The following is a 24,464-nucleotide window of genomic DNA, read 5'->3' on the forward strand; positions in this document are numbered from 1 at the left end:
AATTTAAACAATTGACAATTCATTATTTAAAGTACAAGTATGTACATAAATTAGGCATCTTTATAAATAAAATGTTGCTAATACAATAGGAATAAATAAATACTTCTAATTGTAATATGTACCTACAAATAAACATTATATTTAAAGATCTGTGATATAATTGAGTAAAATTCTTTCTGTTTTAGAAAATCCACTTAAAAGATAATAATTCAGTTTGAGTAATGTACAATTTAAATCAATTACCAATATATAATTTATAATTATTAAAAGACAATATATAATATTTTTAACAATTTACAATTATTGACATTTCAATCGTAGTGTAAATTATAAATGTGTCATAAAAATAAATGAACTAATAAAGAAAAATCAATTAGTAAACCTTTCCCAACAGATTTATTCTGAAAATGAATTATGACTTGCAATCAATACTCTGCTAATGCAGCTACTAGACTTACATTTGAGAGAGTTAAAAACAATAAGAAAACAATTGCGAAACATTTATAACAAAGAGTTAAGACGATTCTCGTTATTAAAATTTGATTGTTGATGATGTTGATGATGATGATTTCAAATGAAATTCATGTCTTATATCATCTTCGCTATTAATAAACAGCAATATCAATAAGAATAAATTTGAGGACAAATTATATTATAATACAAGAATATTCATCGATCAAATACAAATTTATCAAACAATTGTAGGGTGTTTAATAATGATAGATCTAAAGAGGTATATTTAGCTACATGATAATGGGGTGCTTCTAAAATATCTGACTAAAAATTTGTAAAAGTACGTTAATCCAGACAAATTCAAAATCTTCCAGTTGAAAACTGTCTGCGACACGCGATATTCGCGAAATGTGCGAATGGCATATGAAATATGATTGTCGGGCGTCTCGGTAAGCAATTTGGGGTTCCGTACCCTGTGCAGTGCGAATGCAATTGGAAACGCTGCCAGAATTGTCATCTTTACGCTCGCTAGCCCGCCAATATCAACCATGTATTGCTATGCGTTCAACTTTTTAATTACAATATGTTCTGTGCCGTCTGGCTTGATTTGTTGTAGATACATATTTATTAGTGTTTTTTATGTATTTTGTATTCAAGATATTCTATGTTCCTTTTCCCAAAAGGTCTTGTCTTGTCTTGTTCTTAGGAAATGATATTCTAAAGTATTAGATGTATGTCATGTAATTAATTACTTTAAAACATATCCGTAGTATAAACATAAGTACATCGAAGGGTATTATTACAATATAATTATAGAAATTATTAAGAAAAGTTACTTTCTGCCGTTTCCTTATTATCTGTAAAACTACAACAAATTTCAAAGTAAACTTTTGTAAAAACAAACAATTTAAAAAATAGATTAAACATTTATTTTCTCAATGGACGTTTACGAAAAGCCAATACTACAACATTATAAGCGTAGTCCATCAAAATAATGTCCGTGCACCGACATTCTGCCTTTCATCTCGTAGCTAAGCATTGTAACATCGTACATATTCCATGGCTAGTATCCAAATGCATTGCAATAAGAACACTGAGATTGCCCTAAACAGTCGTTGCCACTATTGTGTCCAATATATTCGAATGGTCGATTTAATTTCAACAGCTTCGCAACAAATCGGAAAATATTGCCTGATTCCACTCTAATATAAACCTTTGAAAGCAATGTGGATCTGGGCCAAATATTGAAGTATATTTAGTCAGGACTCGGAAGATTTAGTTCGGACTTAGGATTACGTTATATAAGACTCATATACAACCTATAAGGGTTGTATGTAAATCTTATGTTTTAAGAAATCAATTTATTAAATGTTCTAAGCTTAATGGAAATTTGTATCAATATCTTAATATTACTCTGCCTAAAATCATCGCAATAGCAATACATTTAGACCTTCAGAGCCTTTCGAGACAAACTCAGATTTCGCAGTTCTTACAAACCATATCTAAATCAACACGTTGTAAAAAGGTGCATCAACAGTTTAATCTACCTGGGTCATTCAGCGTGAGAGCATCATGATAAACGACAGGATAGCTCAAATTTACGCACGTCTGATGTTCCGCCATCCAATTCTGAATACGGCTCGTAAACTTGCGGTCATGTGCACGTAACCGATCGACTTTGATTTGAAAACACCGCAAACTATATAGCTATAGAGTTTCACTAACTCTGCTCAAACAGAATTCAACCCAACAGGCACGTAATAAAATCAGTTTTGCTCTACAGCACATAGGTCCTTAATTATATTGGAGCTGCCGTGAGAACCGTGAAAAACACTTTAGCTTCTAACAAACAGCACAAACAATACGAAACTAATTAATTACTGACACTAAGTATAACTCATGGCTGAAAGAAAGATAAGATGCAGTAGTTACTAATACGTTAGAAATTATTCATTCTTCTCAGTAATATGTCTGATATTTAAGCGATATTTATATCACTGGACACAATGCACGGTAGCTCTTGAATTCTACTCTATAATTACTCCTGATTTCCAATGCCAAATTTTGTTCAAATACATTTTGAATATTTAAATGAAATTATGTATATTCCATTGCAGATTAGGTTGTAATTTAATACTTTAAGCGTTCTTAATTTTATTCAGTACTAGCTGCGCCCCGCGGTTTCATCCGCATAAAGCCGTATCCCGTAGGAATATCGGGATAAAAAGTTGCCTTTATGTTATTCCAGTTGTCCAGCTATCTACGTACCAAATTTCATTGCAATCGGTTCAGTAGTCTTTGCGTGAAAGAAACACACACACATCCTTACAAACTTTCGCATTTATAATATTAGGAGGATTTATCTAGTCTTTTCGAAAATTTAAAATGTACCTAATACTTAACCAGAATATAAAAAGAGACTTTTTTTAATGCATAAAAAAATATATCAAAAATTATCAAACAAACCATACAAGCGTAACGCATTACAACTGATCTCCAATAAACAAGTTACAGACAGGAATGTAAATCGAACCTTTGTATAGAAAGCGAGAACTTTCCCAATGCCTATAAAATCAGTACAATATTTTTATTTGTGTCAATAACACTTTAATATGAAAATTCCGTAAAGCAAGAATAACGACCCATTAATGAATCAAAGAATATACGTCGATCGACGATATATTACCACTTAATTACCAATAGATTATACTTATCATAGAAAAGAAAATGCTTTATTTCACTCGTCGGAATTTGTATTTACAAGTATATTAAGAAGATTAAGAGGATCGTTTGGATTCTACTATCAATACTATCGTCTCATGTTTACAAACTTGTGTTGCTGTGAGATTTAAATTAGGAATTCGAGTTTTATCAAAACAAAAACATGCTTCAAATGGTTATAGCAATTGTAAATAGAAAGACGTTAGGTGATAAGAATTAATTTTAAATGTCTTACCGTCGTAGAAAATAATAAGTTATTTTAAGGTAAGCCTAAAAGGATTTTTAAATATTGTTTGAAAAAGTGTCATATTATTAATTTATATTAGTTTCGTGTCAGCGACTTCAAAGGAAATGGGAATTTCCTGTATTATGGAAATAAGATATTTTACCTTTGATAGAAAGGTAAAAAGTAGCCTGTGTGTAGTAAAGTAGTATATGTCACTCTAGCGGCTAGCCTAGCCTATATTTCTTATACACAAAATCTTTTATATAAAATATCTTCGATGCGCCGTGAAAAAAAGATTAACTATAATATATAAATAATATTAGTAACACACAGTTGTATAGCTCTTACCACGATAAAATAAAAAAGGACCGAAATTAAGCAGGATCATACGCAGTTAACAAAGGCATGTCATTTTTTACCCACACACCTTGTGATCAAACGATCAAATTTTAATAAATCGCTTCCTGCCCTATCGATATTATTTCAAATAGATAACTTCGTAGGACTATAAACTAGTTAGCTATGAAACGCGCCTCGAAATCTTATCAAGCTATCGGCTTATATTACAATCTAATGCGTTATACGAATCATTTGCATATCAGTCACTATGAGATAGTATTTGTAAACAAATGCGTTCATAAGAATATGCTCCAATCTACATGCCTACGCAATTTAATAATAACATAATAATGCACTTAAATATGTACCTACATTGTTAAAAATATCTACGAAAACAGATAGAAATAAGTCATTAAGATTAAAGACAACTTTAAAATATGTACTTTAAATTTTTCAATTAAATATTTAAGGACAAAGCGAGCGAACGTACATTAAGTCCTTACGTTTTATTAAGACAATCTATACTAACAAAGTAAAGAAACGCAAAATAAGTATAACTAAGGAAGTACAATCCATCGATAAACAATGAAATAATGTTGTACATCCGCATTCTCGCGCTTCATATCAATTATACAACAAATTATAAAGTTATTCCGCTTTATAAGCTGATATAAAACTATACTGCAAACGCTTTTGGTAACTAAATACTCTTTTGACTTGAGTTACGTGCCATAAAAACATCTTAATTAATTGTTAAAGTAATCTAACCTATTTGTACGACGATTTTATTAAATTAAAGGCGGTCGAAAACAATTTTAGTGTACCATAAAGTTTATGACGAGTGAACATATCAGACATTTATAAGCTTGTCCATATATTTAAATGCGCAAAGGAATATTACGTTAATTCTTAATTTATGAATAAAAATTCTGGTCATACGGTACTTTTCATTTTATAACACGTGTCTACTATTTTATTGACTTTGAAATTTGTTAAATTGTTCCTTATTTAAACTAATTATGAGAAGGCCCCGACAGCGCCCGCAGCAGTTGTGTGAAAACATTACGAACATACATACAAAAACTGAAATAAAATCAACAGTAATAGGTATGATAGATGATTGCGTAATGATGTGTATGATGACATATTGACCTATGTAGTTGGCACACGAATATATTATATTAACAATTTAATTATTTAATTATTGTATAAGGCTAAAAAATTGTATGCTATTTCACAAAAAAATTAGTTATTATAAAGTTTTGGTCCAAAAACCCACACTTACTTTTTAAATATTTGTATTATATGGAGATGCTTACCGCTGTACACAAAAACACATTAAATCGTTTGTTAAAATTTGATATACAGATAGATTTTATGACTAAAAATACCATGTGCCCACAGTAAATAATACTGGGTACTTTTATCTCAATAAAGTGATGCCATGATAATAATGTAGCAGGTAAGGATACAGTAGTTAGTCATGTAGTAAGTAATACTACCAATTTTCGAACCCAAACTAAATGTATTCTATTCTCCTCAAATAATTTTTCTAACTACTCAGTGATTAATAGTTTTATCGAAACCTTTGTTAACAATTAAAATTTATTTGAAATCATATCGATTGTAGCGATATACACGATATCTTCGATCTTAAATATACGGTCCACTTCCACGAAGTATGTGCCACTGGGTTACTGGGATCTATATTTATTTTTTATCTGTTACGGTCAATGTAATGGAATAGACAATTATAATAAAACTTACTTCTTAGGCTGTTTATACACTTAATTGTAACGACATTCCACTGTTAATAAAAAATATTAAATAACTGTAGTATGCGGAAATAAATGAAACTACATGTGTATTTTAGTATATTTCTTTATTGATCAATAATTCAACAAATAATCAAGATTCCTTACTAGTATTGTAAATGCGATACTGTGTTTGTTTGTTTTTCTTTCACGTCGTAACGGATTGGTATTGTTATACAATTTCTGTGTCTGGAGATATTTAGAAGGATTATTTACGTCGTTAACATCTCATTCCTATGGGAAGACTCATTGAGATGAATATTTGAATTGCTACAAAATTTCGATAGCAGGCGCTATAGTTCTTGAGATTAGTGCGTTGAAACAAACAAACGAACTCTTCAGCTTTATAATATTAGTGAAGACGTGACATGTACGGCAACTGTTGATTTTCTTTGACCCCGTATGCGAAGCCGAGGGAATTATCTAGCCCAAAATAATAATCATCGATTCAAAGCTAGCTCATTGAGCCGTCTAACATTTTCTCACGTGTCTATTTCAGGACACTGTTTTTCATAAGTTAAGCTCTTAACAGAGCTGGCGGTGAAGGTTTTATCACTAAAAGCACATTAATGTTATTTTGAACTAGAGCAACCCGATTCTCATCATTCTGTGTCTATATTGACTGGGTCAACATTTTCATGAGGGTACTTGCAAAATTAACTCTTACGATGATATTATCATTAAGTAATTGAAAAATAACTGAAAAAATATTTTTAACAATATAATTTCGCTTTCTATTAGTAAAAGAGTTTTTAAATCAGTTCAGTAGATCCAGAGTTACCCCCTATAACGTCCAAAACTTCCATATCAGCAATAAATCATAACCTAACCTATATTTATTTTAGTATAAATATAACGTGTATAGTACTATATTCATTCTATTCAATACTTCACACCTTATCAATTAAAGCTTTGAATTTCAAGTGATAGATATTAATTAAATTCATCACAGGATCATCAGCAACTGTGACGTTCATACACTGATAAGGATCAACGCGGCGCCCCAAGCGTCACCAACTGCCACCAAACTAAACGAGAACATTAAAAACGGTCAAGTAATAGACATAAATTAAATAGCCATACACGTCACTCAAGGATACGATGCCTTAAGTCAGGTAGTTAAGATCCGAAACAAAAATAGCAGATAACGAAAGTGAGATGTTTAATTTTATGTGATCCTAACAAACGTCACTAATTTACATTTTTCGATGGTAGTTAATATGACACTCAGTTACGATGTCTCGATCGATATTTATTAATTCAGACACAAAGATCCCTTGATAACTTGCTTAATTGATGCAGTTCTTATATGAAATTTCTTCATTACATTTATATCTATTGCAGCTTCAGCGATTATCGTCTTTATGAGTTGAACACAGAAGAATTCTTTGCAGTTATTAGGGATGTAGTTCATATATTTAAATGCCTTTTAACAATAAGTACCACAACATGATATTATTTCGTCCGTTCTATACATTAAAAATTTAACATACCCCAATATCCAACACGATAAAGTCAGCTCGAAACTTTAATATGAAATATAAATGGAAATAAAAATCAAAATCAGTTACAAGCTGTCTTATTAATATTCATTTTTACATCGCGTTCCGTTCATTGTTCGTGCGCACAAACTTTCCTGCCGTCAAGTTTTCATCTTAAATTACTTGGACGGGTCGTACCACACGCGAATATATTGCAATTCATTACAAGACGAACGCTAGAAACCGATACACAATACACAGTTGTTGCATGTAAATTACTCGACGTACTCATAATCTCGCCCAGAAGCCAAACAATAGAGCAATAAAAGCGACTAGCATTGACTCGGGAAAGCTACCAGGTATCGACAACAAATAAATCAGACAAGCACTATACTTGCACTGAAAATATATCGAGGAGTCCCAAGCGTTACAAAGTAAACAGCACCAGCGCATAAGTCAGTTTTCAACATAAAATACGTTCCGTAGAAGTGGGGCACGGTGAGCTACGTTCATATCTGTCGCATCTCTACTTTGATTTATTTTCAAAAAGCGACAAACTTGTAGCAAATTCCCTTTATTTATCGTGTTAGTGCGACAAGACATTTATGGATTTGGGAAAACAACTGCGCACTAAATTTAGGAGACATGATAGTTTTATTAAGTTGTTTTCTATAAGCGGTAGACTTGCAACTTATACGCCATTTAGAAAATTGTAGCGGTACAGTTTACGATAACGCGTAACACTAACATCTGAAACCCAAGAGAAATCTGAAATCATCTATTTCACCGAAATACCTTCACGCGACGTTTCGTAAGCACAATCTCAAGAGCATCAAGGCTGCTAGTGAAAATCCGCTCTGATTGCGCATTTTAACAACTATACCATTGTTAATAAAAAAGCCCTTTAGATTCTATCAAATTATACCGTTTAAGATGTAATTTAACTATTGTTGTATATAACAGTGCATTCATTGAGCTTTTTTTCAGACATTTTAAAACAATTCGTTGCACTTTACCTAGTTGTTTAATTTTAGATAATTAACACCAAGCTTTACAATCTACGGTGCATATTTCTGCTTGTATTATAATGCTGCGAATTTTGAAATCCCATTAAGAATTAAAGTAATCGTTTCCATATAAATCATCCCCACACTGCACCCTAGTCGAGTCATCGTAATCAGCGCCTGAGTGAAGCTGCGTCATTCGTAATCGTTACATCTCGATGGTATCAATCACGTGCAAGCCACATCACTATACGTGATCCCACCAATTTTACCATAATTAGATTCGTTCTCATGACTTACTGCATTTTTGTAACTACTATATGGAGTAAAGGTTCTGTTAATTGTTAGATGAAATCAGCTTGCACAATGTTGTTTACTGTATTGCACTACAAAAAAAAAATTCAAACAATAGCAACAAAGCACGTTGGATGCCTTGTACACGCCGGTTCGCAATCATCCGAACCACCAGCTCAGTTGCCCGCTGACATAAAAAACCGTTTCGGGGCCAACCTCGTCGTCAATAAAAGGTTTAAGGGACAGCCTGATAAATTATAACAACATATTGACCTCTACCATACTTATTAACTTCTAACTTATTATCTGAGTTCAACTTCAATTAAAAAACCAACTTGTAAGGTCGGAGACGCTGTAATTTGCTTACATAAAAATAATTGTTGCATCTTTGCTAGGATCAGAAAGGTATAACGACAGATAACATACCTGAGTATCATGAGCTCTACTCATGTTCAAAATAGAAAAATGACTGAGGTGCAGGCCCTTAGTGATAACTTTCCCTAGAAATATGACTCTAGAATATCAAGTAGTGGTAAACAAAGTTTTGGATGTTTGCATTATTTAAAAAATTAAACAATAATATTCTTTTACAAACATCCATTACCTTAGTTTTTTTCTTATTTATCATTTGATCTCGCATAATAACAGATTATATTATTTACTGTTATCTAAAGGTCAGTAACATAATAAACTATTTCACTGCAGTTCTATACAAATTGCAAATGCTTAAAAAAACAAAATATTTTATTATTTTTCGGAGTAATTTCAGGATACAAAGTTTTAATTGAATTGAATTCCTAATGAAACCCAAGAACTCTTCCAACAAAAAGATTACATTAAAAATAAATTGGTTTATTTTCCAAAAGAAATAAATAAAAGATACTTGTCGAGACCCAATTTTATTCCATTTAAAAACCTACCAACAAAAATGTCGATCCGCCAGGCGCACTTCGGTCAGGAATTTCAATCTATCTCAATTCGAAATATAAATCAGTTACGGCTAGATTCACAACTTCGGGATATGTTCTACTAGCCTATGTCAATTAAAATTTCAAATGATGTATTAAAATGGGCCCTTGCGGGCGAGGCAGGTGAGTCGCACACATCTAATATTATTAATTTTATTTATTTATATATCAATTATTATGTCAACCTGAATGTCAATATGTCGAAAAAGTTCACAACGAATAATTGCAAATTATGCGATGCCTACAATGCAAGGGCACCATTTTGTACTAAGCGAGCGATCGCGCACTGTAGTGCGTCCATTGCGATACAGTTGCGAATATCGAGTGTAGCGAGTGTAGTGTGTGTATATGTGTGTGTAGTGTGGAATAGACTGGAGTTTAGTGTAGTGTAGTGTAGTGTAGTGTAGTGTAGGGCAGTGTAGTTTAGTGCAGTGCAGTGTAGTGAAGTGTAGTGGAGTGGAGTTAATTATTGAAAGAAAAGCATTCTAATGCACCAGCAACTATTTGTTTACACATCTTTTATATTTTCTGTGATTAAAATAAACGCCCATAAACGTCATATAGGCTATCAGGAATTAGCAAGCGGCGAACCTATTATTAAGTTTTGTACTTGCCAAAAAAGCAAGGGCATTACAAATATAAAAAAGGTTTATATATCACAACTCATGTACATCTTAAAAGAATACTAAATACACATATCGCTTCGAAACACTCAATAATTTACAACAAAACCAAGTGTCTCTTATGAAACTTCGATTTCTAGATATTCACAAGTATAGAATACTGGACATTTTATGATACATATGTATAAAAAATTTTATTTGCAAATCCAAACAACCCCTTTGTACAATACACACAACTATATTTTTACTTATCAAATATTATGCGAACCTACCTCTATTTATTGGAAGTTGGATTAGGTAATTATACAAAAACATACATAATTATGTCTTTGTACTTAATAATAATTTCTTGCGACATCAGAATGTTTCTTAAATATAGTCTCAAGTGGCGTTCTTGAAAATTTAATACAAATAACTTTACATTGATGTAACATAAATTCAGTATAGATACGAATTATTTAAGTTAAAATACCTGAATATTTAAGACTGCATAAGTCTTTTCAGTAAATTAGCCTGACAAGTACTCTAATTGAATTTATCCAAAATAAATATTCAATTTAAAAAAAAAACTGACTATTTTAAGGCTAATATTTATTTTTCTAAACATTAGAAGAAAGATGAGAGGAAAGAAATATAATTTCGCGCCACACACAGCGCGGGTATTGTGATACTATAAAGTGAATTTAGAACACATCTCGGACTAAGCATCTCGTATTATTTTACAATTAAACTTCACTTAGGCAAGTTCGTTTAATTATGAAAGAATTGTTTCTTCATTTTGTTAAAAAAATTGTAAATAAAAACTTTAAATATAATAAACGGAAACTAATAAGTATAAAAAATGAGCAATTACGTCAGAATGCCCCCGTTTTCTGATTCACGCAGAATGATTTCGAAGAGCAACCTATAAAATTGTAAATAAAATTAATTTAAACCGGTGTCAGTAATCATATTTAAAATCATATGAATCTGTACTTGAGGCGCTTTCCTTTCTATTTCTGTAATATTTGTCTTTGTCATCTTTATATCTCTTACCACCGCCATGCCTTCTGTCTCCATACTTCATGGTACGACCGTTAAAATCTTCTTCACATGAACCTCCTCTATTACAGTCCCGTTGATTCCTCTTTCTTTTATTATTATACGTGTTAGAATCTTTAGTTAACACGGTATCTGTAAAGGATTCGTCTATAGGTTTTATAGTTGTCGGTTTGTTTATATCAGGCTTAGGCGGCGTTTTGCCGAGAAGATCTGCTATGTAATTATCCCTCTCTATTTTGTACCCGCGTGCCGTTTCAAATTCTGTAAAAATGTTTTAGTTCAAAGTCTAATACATAGTAGATAATAAGAGAATCTTATTAATAGGAAGGTATGAAGTTTGCAGTTGAATAAAGTCGATTCACTAGTCAAAATTGGAATGGATTATCGAGGAATCATTGAAAGTGTTTTTAATCCTGGTTAATTTATTTACAGCTTTCAAAAAGTCTCCAAAAAATGTTACTAGTGGGTGTATGGTGATGACCTTAACACCACTCACATCTTGCCTGCTATATTACAATTTGTTGAACATTATAGAATGTTTATAATACATCATTACAATTAAAAAAAATTATCCTCCATCCTATCCCCTTTAAAAGGTGTATAGAAAACATCCAATTCAACTAGTCTACTAATATTATAAATGCGAAAGTTTGTGAGGATGTGTTTATGTTTGGTATTCTTTCACGCAAAAACTACTGAACGAATTGCAATGAAATTTGGTACGTAGATACATAGATAGCTGGACAACTGGAATAACACATAGTCAACTTTTTATCCCAATATTCCTACGGGATACAGACTTATGCGGGTGAAACCGCGGGGCGCAAGTAGTAATCTTCACTCACATGCACTGAGCCGCCTACCACCACAATATGGCGGAAGACCTAGTTATGAAACCCGTCTCTTGATAAATTTTTTTTCTATCAATTAAAAATATTCGAAAATTTCTAAATTACATCTAATGCTATGAAACTAAAACAATTCCCTACTAAATGAAAGGAAATATATAATAAAGAGAGAAAGTATCAATATATATACTATATCTATACTATGTATTTTTTTTATTTTCCTGCAAAATAAACAGAAAATATAATAGTATAATACATACTGTCGATGGCGCTTGCCGCAGGCCACCGCAGGCGATCCCGGAGGTACCGACACACCATGTACCCCGTACGGTTCAACCCGTGCGTGCAGTGAACACCCACCAACGATTCTGTAACAACGAATGTGTAAGCTCCTTATTGTAGGATACATACGTAGATAAATCTATTTCAAGAGCATGGTGATAATTCATCTGTATTCTGCCTTTCTTTTCAGGGAAAAGGTCACTGCTAATGCGCTTCCCGCTTTTAAGGGGTAAAGGATAAGAAATGGATTGACGATGGAAATTAAGGAATGGACTGGGAAGGATTATTAGCATTGATCACTGTACCATATCAGAGATATATGATGTCCTATCAGAGATATTTAATGTCCCTAAACGGAGGCGTCCTCTACATTGAAACGCAATGCTTGCGACTCAATGTTGAGGATAATTTACCAAATAATACAATGAAATAGCAGCACAGAGTCTGTCGAACCGTACATATACAAGTGTAAATATGATATCCAATATCGAACACGATTTCCAATAAAATATGGACTACGGTGATATTCACTGCGACGTTTATCATCGGGATGATCGCGTGACAGCCCGCGCGCCTTTAATTTATATCCTCTGTAGATCGTGTTAATCACTGCAGTTTTTTTTTTTGTGTATACGAACACGCCCGTAATGTATCTCATTGTGAGAGATTGAGAGCAATGGTACTTTAATTAATTGTTTTACTTTAAAGTGACTTTCTAAAAGAACATTATAGCTTAGTTGACAATAAATTTAAGTATACCGAATACGTCACAAGTTACATGTAGACATTGGATGAAAAAAGTTACCTTAACATTTTAATTACAAGAAAATTCGTTAAAACCATTGAAATAAAATTTACGAACACAATTTGTCGTCTATATTCTAGTTCCAACTGAACTTCAATCAATAAATCACTAAGAAAAATACACCGCGTCATCGTGTTTACTTCAAAATACTGCAAGCAGCGGGGTCGTTGACTCGCACCCCATACACCCTCACGGTGGGGACGGCGGCGGAACTCGCGGCCCGCGGTTTGACACTTCCTCAGGAAGACCTTTGAAGTGTCGTGCAAGATGCTACCCTACGCCTGGAGTCGAATTTACACTTTTTCGACCGGGATTGTGGGAGGCCGTGTAATTATGTGTATGTACGAAAGCTGAGTAATAAATAAGTAGGTACATTTATAATAAATATAGTAAAAAAAACATAAAAAGCGCTTTATTGATAGAATCAACAAAATTGGCTCACTTTTTATTATACAGAGTCAATATATAAGGAAATAACTGGATATTCTAATCAGGATAATGAGATAAACTCACGAAAATATTGCATTTTCACCGAGCCTTGATACGTGTACTCAGTTTAAATTAAATATGTCCGTTTATGTTACACACAATCATACAACAAAAACTACTAAAAGCGTGTGAAAGTAGAGGAATGTTTGAAATCAAATTTAACTTAAAATAAAAATATTACGTAGCAACTACAAACACTTATAAGACGTAATTTCTTAGGTGATGGAACTTATTCACTTACGAACAATCAATCGCGATCAATAGCTACTATGTTTTATATACCTGCGTGTTTGGTATACCTCTAGAAAAAACCGTATTTCTCAAACACTCCCAAGAGAAAAGCAATATATTTGATGCATTACACATGCAAATACGCGACGTCTCGACCCGACGAATACAACATTTGCATACACTAAAATCTATCAAGAGGGCTTTCAACGGCAACTTAATTAACGACTGACACGGATTTCAATTAAAGAAACAAACAATAAACGATAATTGCGACCGACAAAGCGATTAAGTCGTTAGCAAACGCTTGGCGGAGATGTAACTGGGTTTTGCGATGGCCAAATGTTGAGGATGCGGATTTTGAAATATCACTTTCTTCTCAGTAACTTTTAACGATGTTGTTGTTAATAACTACTAAATGCGGTAACATAAGATTTCTTTATTCAAGTTTTATGACCGATTTGTACGCCTATCTGCTTCAATTAATTAAGTAAACAAAGGATTAAATTGAAAACGACACCATTGATTTAGCCATTTTCTGCGATATATATATAATTCATTTATTTGTTTATTGGTTTCAAAAAAATCAATTTTGAATTAGCAAAGTTCAACACATGCAGCTTCTTTTCATTTATATATAAAACAAATAGGTAAAAGTACCAGTTGGAAAGAGCTAACACAATACTAGTACTATTATATGAATACATTAAGAATTAATGTCAGAAACAAAAACAGCAACTTTAACAAAATCATAGATAATTTTCAAAGTCATAGGTACAAAGAAACATTCCACCTCTAAAGCATTGAATAAAGTCAAACAATAAACATAAAACCAGTAACCGAGAGCAAACAATCGAACGAAACTAGAAGCATTAAAAAGGGGCGTTACGTAATTTTAATAATGTATTATTATAGTATTGCTATCGTGTGATGTATCTCATTATTACATCAGACACAATAGCTGTATTAAACGATAGACTGTTTGTCTGTTTTTTATACAGCGGGTTAAATTCACCAATATAATAATAGAACAGGATTTTCATATGGAATTACTCAGTAGTTATCGTATCGAGGTTATCACAGAAACACGCTTTATTTCTGTGAAGTTTAAAATAATGTCAAGTTATATAATCAAAATCATTTCTCTATTTACCATATTTGATCTCAAGCTCAATCTTTTTTCTTAGATTCCTGTAATACAAAAATTCAGAGCTAAAACATTTTAAGGGTTTCCCTTTCCGTAATCTTCCCAGTCCATTCCTTTCTCCCAGTCAATATTTTCCATATCCCTTAGCCCTTAAAGCGGGCAACGCAATCGCAGACACTACTCTGTTCATTGCGAATGTTCATTGGGGGTGGTGATCGCTTACCGTCAGGCAAACCACCAGCTCATTTGCCCTCTATAACATAAAAAACCGTCATATCCATTCCATAAACAACACATAAATTTTCCTTAACTGAGTCACTCGGTGCCCAGTGCATTGCATGCGGATCGATTGTCGACAATCAGTATATTGTAATCGAGACAACTCGATATAGATACTGGAGTTGCACCCACGCCCGACCTCCTTACATGATAAGCAGCTTATTAGGATTTTACCACACGCATCTCCTATTGTATAATATCGATATTTGAGCCCAATATGACTTAATTGCGTTTTAATTCAATTATGTAAATCGTTACGTTGATAAACCGCGAACAAATAAAAACCGAGTCACTAATAAAATTAGAGTTTGGATAATTAATGCGCAGCATTATCGATTAATTTGGAAATAATTTAGAGAAACGAGTCCGATACCTGTTCGGCGCGCTGTCGTTGCTTCACTCCGCTTGGCGCCACGCGTGGGCGATGCTCAGATGGTGACTGATTAGGTATTTAGATAGATAACCGTTGCAATACACGTTTTATCGCTTGAGAATTTTATGATCCATCGATGATAGTACTTTAATTTTATGTAATCGAAAGTCGCATTCTTTTGAGAGTGCCTACAATTATTATGAAGAATAATTAACTTTCCGGATCTCCCAGGGCAGGTCAATTTAACTACTTACATTAACTTGTCATCGCAACAAACGTTTGCATAAGAATTTACGGACATGTGACAATTATACAAAGTCTATTATGACCAAGATGTAATAAACGCATTTCGTTTTTAGCGTATGAAGTTTTTTAATTTATATAAATTTATACTGTTACTTGCCTTTCTTTATCGATTCGAAGTTGAAGCGAATATGTGTTAAAATAAACATCTCATGTCTTACAAGAGCCAATGTTTTTAATTTTAAAATATTTTCACTCACCCCTGGGAAATTAACTTATTAACTTACTATATATTATATTATTATAACTACATATTTATATTAATATATATTTTGACTTATATTCAAACGGTTACCAAATCAGATAGAGCTGTATACGGCAATCATATTTTATAGACAATGAAATGTCAACGCAATAAAAAAAATAAAATAAAGAAACAATAACGCAACCAAAGCATCAAAAATATGTGTTGTAAGAAAATAAACTATATTGATTAATAATGTAAGCCTTGTTAAGTAGCAAGTCATCTGTCCATAACGGTACCAAAGTTCATTTATCATTGTTGCAATGCCAAGATGTGACAAGTTATGCCAGCGGCGTCAAATATTTTTAGATCTCGAATATTTCATTTTATTTTATTACATTCGCATAGAAACGTCCAACTAGAATTCGGTAATGTGATATAGTATGAGAAGATTTGTAAATGGATACAAATATTGAATTTGTCTCGGAGCTGAATATGAAATCGATTATTGGACGTATCGGTTGTCAGTTGGACCACCCCGAGTGGCATCAAACGGTAGCAAGTGAAACACTCCAAACACGTGTGATATCGTTTTATTCAGACATGCGGTTGATTCTCAGTACGATTGCGCATAAAATATGTATATTATCACGCTTGGTTAAGCTGTAAAAGGACATTTTATGTACAAACACAACACAGCATGATTTTTATAATAAAGAGTCCCATCCCGTTATACTCTTAACAAAGCAAGATAAACGAGCTCAACGCAGACCGCCCGGTAAAAGTAATATAGCCGACAGTAATTTTAATTAGGCTGAACAACAACAATTGTATCTTATTAATTAAATAGATTAATTCGGCCCCTATTAGGCTCGCGCTAACCATTTAAAACCTTAGCATTATACACATCTCACTCAATCTACTTAGCGACACCGATAACCGGTCATTACCGACTGAGGCGCCGACGGCATATGCTCACAATTAATTGAAACTACCCACGTAATCTAATAAAAGCTAGTTTTGGTCAAGACAAACACGAGCGACCATACGTAATTATAATCTAATGAACATTCCGAATATTGAGTTCGGCACCGTGAGAAGTTTGACGATAACTACGATTTGTGTCACTGTAATTAAATGTGTTGCTGCCGATAAACTCGGGACGTGCGGGCCGAGTCTACTAGTTTTGATTGCTATGACGTATTGACAAGCCAATCGGACTCGACCAGTAATGGGCCCTTCGACGCTCGCCGATAGAGGCGTAACGAATAAAAGCTGTGGCCCATTGCTAATTAAACACGTTACACGTTCGTCAATTAAATTAGAGCGAACATAAATTGAAATCGTATGTCATTTCCAGCTTTTTGATAAGCAATGAATTATTGTGGAAGGTGTTACGAAAGAGTTACGCTGATGAAATAAATAGATACATATTATTTATTTCTATACCAATCATACCTTTGATTAATACGAAGTCTTTAAAAGTTTTCTACGGGATTGTAAGGTGTTTTTGGGCCTCACTTACATCTCAACTAATAGACACACGCCTCAAGATCAAAATATAAATTCCATAGTGTAGATAATTAAAACAAAGCGATAAACTTTTACCAATTTTAACATCAATTGCCTTTGAGCAAACAAAGTTTGTTTCACATACGAGATTTCTTCTGTTTCGTAATATATACTCAATAAAAGATTATTGCGAGTGCGTATTTCCGATTGAACAGTAAACAGATTTACATTAGAAAATGCGTTAAGAAAGGTGCCAATAGAATAACGATTAGTGACAATAAAGTGCCCGCGCAATAGCACTCTTTATGGTGGTCTTGTAAAGCAATACAATTAGGCAATGGGCATGCATTAACACCTCACCGTGTCGACTTCACCCACGTACACAGATGTACCAACATTCAACTTTACTGAGCCTACGTAGTTTGCTATCGAAATTGCATGCAACGTATAATCTTATGAGCTTATTTTACTGTAACATAATATTTTCGCGATCAACTAATATTTTGATTTAAAATACAAAGGTAATTGGAAACACCGAATTAATATCTTTCGAAAATAAGCCTCAATCTCAATATATAATCGAGCCTACAATACAGAACAAAGTCAGCCAGTAAGTTAACGAACAAACTCAATATAGACGAAAAATATTTACATACAGTACAAATAAAACTTACCGTCATCTTTTTCCAGAAACTCTTCAACCGTGTCCATGAATCTGTAAGGAATGGGAAATTAATACATGTGAATGTGGTTTTTTATACGTTTACATTGTTTCTTTGCACAATGTCACACTTCAACTTGAAGGAATGCAAAAATACATACATCTAGAGAATCGTAAAACACGAAGCCTCTATTATTAGTCGGGTATGATCAACAAAAGAAGTTTGCTGTTTAATTTTATGGCATTCCGACACATAATTCCAACGTACACACTAATACTAATAGCTTAATACTAATAAAACTAACCTACGGTGTAAAAGGATGCGTAGCAAAGTTATTCGGGATCGTGAGGTTTAATTAAATTCTACAAGAATGTTAGACAGCAGTCGCACAATGAAATATTATCATATATCGATCGCAGCGTGTCGCCATGTTTTAATCGATTTTTTTACACCTAAAACCGCATGATCTGTGGGCGACCCTAAATTACAAGGCATTTCTGCCGATTGCATTTCAGATTCTTTGATGAAATATGTTTGTTTTCAACATAATAAATGTCTTTTCACATTTCAGAAAGGGGGCGCCGATGACGCGAAGTTTTATAGAATATTCTGGAAGGGTGGTTTAACGAAGCCCATTGGAATATAAATAATTTGAAAACTTTGCATAAACACCTCGGTGATTGCGAATTGTTATGTAAAATTTATGTACATTCGTCTTAAGGATGTAAAGTTATCACACCTAGTCATTTAGCGGATTCAGATTGCAAATTGTTCAAACAACGCTTAAATACACAATGATGAAGCTTTTAGCGGGTTATAAACTGAATAAATCCGCTCACAAACAAAAAATGTTAATTAGAAACGATTTTTATGAAGAAGGAAAATATAATACGAAATTCTGTGAATACCCGACCGAGAACGACTATAAGTGGTCAAACAAAACATCATCAACAAACAATTCCAAATAATGTATTCTTTACTCCAATAAGATTTACAAAATGAAACTATCCGCGACGTGTGGCGCCGAAGAGCAAACATTTTAATTATGCATAAAGTCACGTTTCAATTAATTCACAGAATATTTCACAAGGATTCGGATAAATCACCTTCATAAAATATATTGACGTATTAATTTTTTATTTTCAACAATATATCATGTAATAAATTAAACATAATGCGAAAATAACGCTTGAGTACTTAAGATTGGAAAGAATATGAAGTCTGATTAAATTGATTTCTAGAATTTGTATTGTAAATCCTTAAAGAAACTAATAACCTCGGCCACGTACCCAGCAACAGACGACAGAGTCGCCTCGAGCTTTCGTTACTTTCGACATTTCATTATTGTAAATGTATTCAAATAATCCTTATTATACAACTTTATAATTACAAGTTCGACATGGGTTCAATTCTAATTAAGTTCCATAGTATACATTAATTCCATCGGTGCCGTTAATCGATCTATTCGATTTTATGACCCAAGGAATTACATTTTGTCACGAAATTTAACATTAAAAATCAGGAGTCGGGAACGATAAGCTCGAAGCTTTTAACGAGTTAGCTTTCGATGTTATAGTAGAAATACTTATGAAATATGGAATTCACAGGAATGATTTAGGTCCCTTCGCTAGATCAACTTGAAGATTGGACGAATTTAATATCAAAATTTGTATTTAACTTTCTAAGCATTTCCTGGTCGACACGGACGTCATTATTTAAAAAACTGTCAGAATTGTGTATTTTATTACTCGGTTGGGCAGATCGGAGCAACGTGAATTACATGCTTTCTTATTTAATATTAGTTGCGTCTTACGTGTGTAAGATAATTTATATCTAGCGGCGTTATCTGTACCGAAGATCGCTCCCGAGTTATAATCCGGATATTTTTCATGCGGCACCGCCGCGCCGGTGTGTGGCGTTCTTGGTAAATTTATGTTCTAGCCATCGCTGCAATTATTGTCACTGTTATTGGTTTAAGAGAGACGAAGCTGCCGCAGCCCCGCGAAAGGTGTATCCTTACGCAAAGACTTATTGATGCCTTCGTTTGATGCTTATCTGAACTCGTAAGTAATCCGTAACCTATAACTTCTCATCAATTGATTCTTGTACAGGTGTAATACATACGATTTTTAACACGCGATATAAGTTACAATGAATTTTATGAACGTGGCTCAGTAAAATTCCATACAAAACGCGTATGGTACACAATAAAACACGTATTGTAATGTAATGGCCATTATTAAACTATGGTGACGTGATTTAACGGAAATGTCTATAATAAAAACCTTTATAACTGTTTTAAAGCGAGCTAGCGAGCTGTTGTCTATAACTATATTGATTTAATGAATGAATATTACCCATTAATTAAAAATTAATCAGAGCGCATATAAATTTGTACATAATCAAAGCGAATAAGACCCAAAACCTGAGAAATTCTACAACAAGACATCCATCATAGTACAAACAACGTGTCGGTACAATACACGCCAAGAAAGTGGTCGAAAGCGAGATAATGGGCGACATTTCGATACAACGTCAGATAAGGATGCAAGGTGGTTCCCATGCGATCCAGCACACACTATGGGTCGCATTGAAATTGTCTCATGAGTCAAAGGTTAAAACGTGGAATTTGTACAGAGAGAAATCCTCCCAATACTAGTTAAAACAATCCCATCACCAAAACAGTCCACAGACGAATAAGTCATTAAAATTGTTAAAGCATAAAACATGTAAAATGATGATATTATCGCATGCGAAGGATCATGAGCCCATCAAAAGTGTTTTTACGATTCGACATAAACGCATTGGCGTTTTAATGTTCTGTATAGATGGTATGTAATTTACGCTCTCGAAGCGATGTTTATAGCGTGCGAAGTATAGGGCGGTCGGTGGCTAACTGCCCATGAATATTAGTCCGTTTATCCTTTGATGTGCTTATTAGAATCGACACGGTTGGATACATCGAGTCTTATGGTACGATTGAAATATGTTAAATTCGTTATTGTTTGGTAAAGCTTTACTTTCGTCTATTTTGATGAACTATGAAAAATATTCCAAACTGGATTTTCCGACGAACATTAATCGTAGCGTGACAGTCAACTCGTTTTCTTTAAATGGAGTATCTACCCTTAATCTCTTATTAAAAAAAAATCAAGTCATTCAATACTCAGAAACTGAATTTATGTAGTTAAGTTTGATAACCTGAGACAAGTCTTAACGAACTATTTATCGAATGCCATTAACGAGAGCTATATTGCAAATGAAGTGTGCGAGTTATGGCCGTCAATTGGTAGGCGCCTCTGTGAGCCTTCGGGGTGCAAGCTGTCATGAGCGCTGTGATTTACATGAGATGTAGGCCCATCTATATGTTATGAGTTTACCGTCGCATGCATTTGTTTAGGCTTCCAGGAAAAAGATGTAATGTAATGAAATTGTTTGATTCCTCTAATAATTGTTTTAATTTTTTTATTCGTATCTAGAAAATATACAGTTTTCATTTTCTCTCCCGTTTTGTTCATATGAATTACGTCCACGGTTATTATATACACACCTAACATTATTCGTTTTTATAAATTTAGTAAATAATGAATAAATCATACACACCTATTTACGAATGCTAAACAAAGGCCTACTATCTATTCAGCAGTTATTACTCGATAATGTAACAAAAACTAGTAACTGTGACATAATACGGAATAGGCCATAAGATTGTTTCAGGAGCAAAAACAAAAGGAATTTGCATATATACCACGCTCATATATAACAATAAACAACATAACATTGTAAGCAATTCTAGTATTATGCATACGAAAGCCAGATAAAAACCCTTTCTATTTTTCGTATACTATTGCTACGCTACGTCATCACGCGTTCAAAGATATCTAAGGAAACTCCACGAAATCACTATTCAACATGATGAACTTACCAAACAACATTTTTATCCTAAATTCATATGACGTAAAGAAAACACGATGTAACGCAAACAACAGGAAAATAAAGTTCTGCGATAAAGCGCGCTCGCTTGCACCGTAATGCCGTAAAAGAATTTTGTAACTCGAGTTTCGGTTGATTTTATACGTCTACCAAGACACTAAGAAATATTAATATAATTTGGGCAAAACTTATAAAACCTGTAGAACAACTATTGTCGTCATTATTAACACAGTATAAAGATAAGTATATCATAGTACAACACCTTCGATCTCGAAGTAAAAGCTGAAAACATCTTGACAATGTTGAGGTTGTCACAACTCAATTATAGTCAATAATAAAGTAATAAAAACAACTCCTTATTAACACAATATAACCATTTCCAATCTCTTACAGCCCAAGTAGTATGTACCATTTTAACAAATAAGGAGGAAACACAAAAGTATAGTAAAAAATAAACAAAAGTATTTTTGTATGTTTGCAATGTTTTGCTGCTGGAGCGATTTAAATAAAATTCTTACATCATTAGCATGCTACATCTTAACTGAGTGACGTAGGCTATACATGAAATATGGGCGAAGCCGGGGCGAACAGCTAGTATAATATAAAATATCAAATCAAATCAAATCAAATTACGTTATTGTGCACCAAGTCATGCAGATATAAATTCTATAAAGAAACTTTATAGAAGCACAACAGGCGGTATTATCACTAAAGTAGCGATCTCTTCAGACAATCTGGAAAAATACCTATTAACATGGACGCGGCAGTCCCTAAATAGTGTCCCGAACTGCAAACATAATAGCCTATGTAGCTTAGGCTCGCGCCTCACACCCCGCGTGAATGAGCTGTCCAAATGTTTTGGTTGCATGACTATATGCATTTTTTGGCTGTACTATTAAGCAAATCAAATTATTGTCGTTGGCATACATCTGATTGGATATCTACGAATACAAAAATAACTATATTCATGTCATGCAGCCACATTAAAAGTGCCTGTGACAATTTGGCATGTATTTTTTCAAATCTGATACAAAAATTATAGTAGGCATTATTTCAACGTTATTTATCATGCACACTTATTGCTGATGTCCTCTAAACAAATCCCGATAGGTAGTGAATCATAAAACCTCAACAATTGCGATCAAACAGATTTCTAAGAACTCCTCATTTCCGAGTCACCGTTGTCTTGGTACCATACCATAATAGGAAACATAAAATATGCCGCTTGCAATGAAATAATATTACTTTATTTATAATACTGGTCGTAATAAAACCACAAACCATTTCTGAATTCCAATTATGCAGCGGTTTGCATCATATGCTTGACCTATTAATTGTCGTGATGTAATACACTTCTATAATTTTCCGAATAACCGTATCGAGATGTATCTCGCTTAATGAGGGAGAAGTATGTGTTTAATAAAACATGCAAATCAATCAGAAACACGAATAAAATTTTTCGTAGGTTAATAAAAAAGATAAATTAGACGTTATTATAGCTGTTAGATTTCCAATTACACATAACTTTAAGGGTAAAAAATGCAACAAAAATACATGAATCGAAAATCTCATAAATTTTCAACGTATTTTATGTTGCTACGCAGACGACATGCTTTTCTCACTTCTTAAGGAATTTTATTTCTTTTTTGCCATCTCTACCAAGTAGATCTAACTGTATACTAAGAAAAGAACCACATAAACGGCTGATAGATAAACAGACCCTAATACACGAACAAATCGCAACCCATAAATGAGCAGACCGCAACCATGAGTCTCTTCAATTTTTAATCGTAGGATGTGCTAATTAATTGGCAACATCAATCGAAAACGGCGCCAATGACGCATAAGTCATGGTGTTTTGATATTTACCCCGACTTCGTATTTGACTCAGTGGTATGAATAAGTGTGAACTGTTCTTCTAATTAATAAATTTATGATGGGTATTCGACACTTCTTATTTGATTTAAACCCAACCGGTTTCTATAGTTAAAAGAAAAACATCATAAACTTTTGCATTATCGTACGAAAACATTCTTTCAAGATCATGTGAACGGTAAGTTAAACATTAAAGAATTGACCAGCCTACTTCAATCATGTATTATAAAACAATCTATGCCAGACAATTATATAAAACATATATTTAAATTGACCCAAATCGCACCCTAATCTATTGAATTGCACATTGCATAAGTCAATTTAATTAACTTCGAACGGTTAAACTCATTTCACGAGTACACAACCGGACATGTAAAACGTACAATAAAGGGAGCTTAGAACATAATAATACTTATTTGTCCAATGTCTCAATTACACAGACTTGTGTGGCCTCCAATGATTATATAGCAGCAATGTAATAGAAACTATAATATTGTCGATATTTAGATCGGTTATTACTCCGAATGAAACGCTATAACCACTGGTAATGGGCACGTTAGAAATAACATTATGACAGACA

General features: G+C 33.3%; 1 protein-coding gene across 6 annotated transcripts in view; it reads right to left on the minus strand.

The window, feature by feature from the left end:
• Positions 1-5,604: 5,604 nt before the first annotated feature.
• The window catches only part of LOC119833816 (RNA/RNP complex-1-interacting phosphatase homolog), a 49,103-nt gene continuing 30,243 nt past the window's right edge, over positions 5,605-24,464 (minus strand). For all 6 annotated transcript variants that reach the window (XM_038358001.1, XM_038358006.1, XM_038358005.1 and 3 more), the window contains 3 exons: positions 18,089-18,129; positions 12,073-12,180; positions 5,605-11,225 (listed from right to left, as the gene is read on the minus strand). In XM_038358001.1, coding sequence (XP_038213929.1) covers positions 10,864-11,225; positions 12,073-12,180; positions 18,089-18,129 — 511 coding nt within the window. In that variant the 3' untranslated portion in view covers positions 5,605-10,863. The remainder of the gene's footprint in view (positions 11,226-12,072; positions 12,181-18,088; positions 18,130-24,464) is intronic.

Source organism: Zerene cesonia, chromosome 18 (assembly GCF_012273895.1).
Source record: "Zerene cesonia ecotype Mississippi chromosome 18, Zerene_cesonia_1.1, whole genome shotgun sequence".
NCBI classification, from domain to species: domain Eukaryota; kingdom Metazoa; phylum Arthropoda; class Insecta; order Lepidoptera; family Pieridae; genus Zerene; species Zerene cesonia.